Below are 3,139 nucleotides of genomic sequence, written 5' to 3' on the forward strand. Positions count from 1 at the left end.
GGTGGCCTGCCTGCCTCATTTAGCTGCCAGGGTGAGGTGGTAGAAATTCTCTCGAATCGTACAACCTGCCTCTGGTGCCCTTCACTAGCTGTGTGACCTACGACAAGTCACTGTAACTCGCTCAGCATTCTTCATCTCAAATAATACCTGCCTATTTCACGGGACCTAATCGAATGTTTATAAAATCCTTATGCAAACCGTAAACCATTCTGAAAACGTAGAGACCACTACTATTTACTATTAATTTTACCTTGGCTGACTTCTAACCAGCCTTCCACTCTTGCTTCACATGTCACTTCCTCAGAGAAGTCTTCCAGGGTGCTTCCAACTAGGTCCTTTCACCCTGATGGGTCCTCTCCCACCACCGTGCACGTTTCTTGTATAGCATTTACAACAGCTTGTAACTATACATTAAGGGATGATTTGATTGTTTTCTCCCAAGAGTATGAGGAATTATTTCATTGTTCTTCCTCGAAACTACAAGGGGAGAACGAGAACTGCCTCTGTTTGCTCGCTCGTGTGTCCAGTGCCCAGCAGTGTCTGGCTCTTCGTAGACGATCAGTAGACGAATGAAGTGTGGTGTTAACGCCCCTCTTCCCTCCAAGCCACCCTGTCCCACCTTGCCCAGCCCAGCGCTTCTGTGTCCCCGAGCGCACCAGCAGGGGGCGCCGCGCCGACCCAGCTCACCTTCGCTGTGCGGCTCCGCGCGCGGGTGGCGGCGCACAAAGCTAGGCGAGCTGTCCGAGGAGGGCGCAGAGCGCGGCGGCGAGCAGGAGGCGGCGGCCAGGCCTTCGTGCGAGGCGGCGTTGTGCAAGGGCCGGTATCGGGTGAGCGGCGAGGGCGGCGGTTCGTCCTCGTCCAGGCTGCGCCGCAACCCGGGAGGATCCAGGCAGAACGAACCCCCGGCAGGGGACCCCGGGCCCGAGTGCAAAGGCGAGCGCAGCCGGTGCAGGGGACTCCCGCAGCCGTCGGTCACCTGCGGGAGGGGACAGCCGTTCACCGCCAACCCTCCTCCCCGCTTCCGGGAGGGATCGGGATCCCGTTTCACCTAATAAACTGCGCAGAAGCCTCTGAGCAGGGAGCCAGGACTCCTGAGCCCTTCAAACCCCAGGCAGAGGAGGGGTGGGAGGTGGGGGTGGGCAGTGAGAGGTGGGAGACAAGAGACTGAGGCTTTCAGTCACATTAGGTTGGGGTTGAATTCAGCCTTTTTCACTTACTGTGTGACCTTGTTACCAAACCTCTCAGAGCCTCAGTTTCCTCATCTGTGAGATGGGGACGATAATCCCCTCTTTGGAAGGATGGACAGAGTTAGAAATGAACACAGCTAATGTTTGTGAGCATTTATGTCAGAAGCCTGGGGTGTCCTTTCCCTGGAAGGCGGTTTGGAGGGGCAAGAAGGGTGGGTGGGGTATGTGATTGGGTAGGTTTCCCCAACCTTGCCTCCGGGCCCATCGGAGCCTTCACCATCCTCTGCAGAGCTGGCACTGTCCCGAAGCCTTGAGCGGGAGGGCCGGTGTCTCCGGCCCTTGGCCAGCAGTTGGGCCCGGGCTTTGTGTAAACTGCTGTCCAGTCTGACCGTTTCTGGTACAGCCAAGTCCAAGTCTGCAAACCAGGCAAAGGGGTCAGAGACCAGACACATGAGGACAGAAAGCCCAGAGGCCTCCTCCAAGTGGCCACCTGCACTCACACCCCAGACATTCAACAAATGTTTCCGAGTGCCAGGCACTAGGAGTACAGATGAGATGGGAAATGGGGTCTCTCATAGTCTGTGGGAGAACCAGACATGTCAGCAGGTAAATGGAGCAGTGTGATGGAACCTCGCACAAGCAGAGGGCAGGACCATCCCCTTTGGATGGGTCAGAGGAGGACACGCCAAAGCTGGGTCTTAAGGTCTGCGTGGGAGTTTATGAGAGGAGGTTGGCAAAACTGGTATATGCAGTGCTGAGAAGAAGGGGAGTAGAGGAAAGGGGGCACCTCCAGGGCAATTGGAGAGTCGATTCGTGGAGGGAAGGGCTGGGGAGTGAGGCTGGAGAGTTCATAGTAACAATGAAGAAGCACCTACTGTGTGCCAGACAGTGTATATGTATCACCTCGCCTACTCAAAACAACCTGGAAAACTAGGGACAGCTATTATGCACATTTTAGAGCTGAGTAAACTGAGGCTCAGAGAGGTTAAGTATCTTGACTAAAGCCACCGGCTAGCAATGGTCTAGGATTTGAGCCTGGCTAGTCTGGCTCCAGAGATTGGCCCTGTTGGGGACACTGGCTTGCTGTGCCATGCTCAGGGTCGCACTCAGAGACAGCAGAGGCAGTGGTAGGGAAGAAAATCCACAGTCCCCCAGAAGCCTCTCTCCTTTCCTGGGGTCCTGGATGAGTCCGTGGAGGAAGAGTGGGCAAACCCAATGGATTGTGCATAAACCCTATTGCCCCTAGTTTCATTTTTCATTTGTTCCACCCAAGAAGGAAGCCCTCACTCTGCAGTGTCTTTCAGTCTCCGAGCTTGGTACTGGGGTCTCCAGGCGGAAGAGGTTCTTCCCAGACTTCAGGATGGGTTAAGACTTTCTCCACTTCACCTGGAATAATCTCAGGAATCCCCATCCCATCACCCATGCCCATTCTGCATTGCTTGCTCCTCTTTCTCTTGTCTGCAGACACCCTCTAAGCCACCCTAGTGACTCTCCTAGTTTTACAACTTCCTATGTCTGTTTCCAGCCCTGACCCCTCCCCCGAATTCTAAGACTGGGCACCTCAGCACCTGCAGGGAAATTGCCACATCAAGGTACCAGGCACCTCAAACTCAATCCATCAAAACAAACCCATCACTTTGCCTCGGACTGACTTTTGCTGTGTTCCCTGGCTCATTAAAAGGCCCCATCATCCACGCAGACAGCCCATTCAGACAGCTCCAAGCTGCCCTGCCCCCCGCCCCCGTACCCCAGACCCAGTTTGTCATTCATGTGTCCAGCTGCCTACTTGACACTTCCATTTGGATATCCATTGGGCATCTTCAACAAACATGTCAAAACTGAACTCCCTATCCCCACACTGCTCCTTCCATTCTGCCCAGCTCAGCAAATAGTAGCTCCATCCTTCCAGCTGCTCAAGGCAAACTCCTAGAGTCATCCCTGATTCCTCTCTT

General features: G+C 54.6%; 1 protein-coding gene across 1 annotated transcript in view; it reads right to left on the reverse strand.

The window, feature by feature from the left end:
* SAMD14 (sterile alpha motif domain containing 14) overlaps positions 1-3,139 on the reverse strand; it is a 15,238-nt gene that overhangs the window by 3,347 nt on the left and 8,752 nt on the right. The window contains exons 3-4 of the mRNA XM_006924789.2: positions 1,436-1,602; positions 688-976 (exon numbers count right to left, since the gene is read on the reverse strand). Coding sequence (XP_006924851.1) covers positions 688-976; positions 1,436-1,602 — 456 coding nt within the window. The remainder of the gene's footprint in view (positions 1-687; positions 977-1,435; positions 1,603-3,139) is intronic.

Source organism: Pteropus alecto, unplaced genomic scaffold, assembly GCF_000325575.1.
Source record: "Pteropus alecto unplaced genomic scaffold, ASM32557v1 scaffold98, whole genome shotgun sequence".
In the NCBI taxonomy this organism is placed as follows: domain Eukaryota; kingdom Metazoa; phylum Chordata; class Mammalia; order Chiroptera; family Pteropodidae; genus Pteropus; species Pteropus alecto.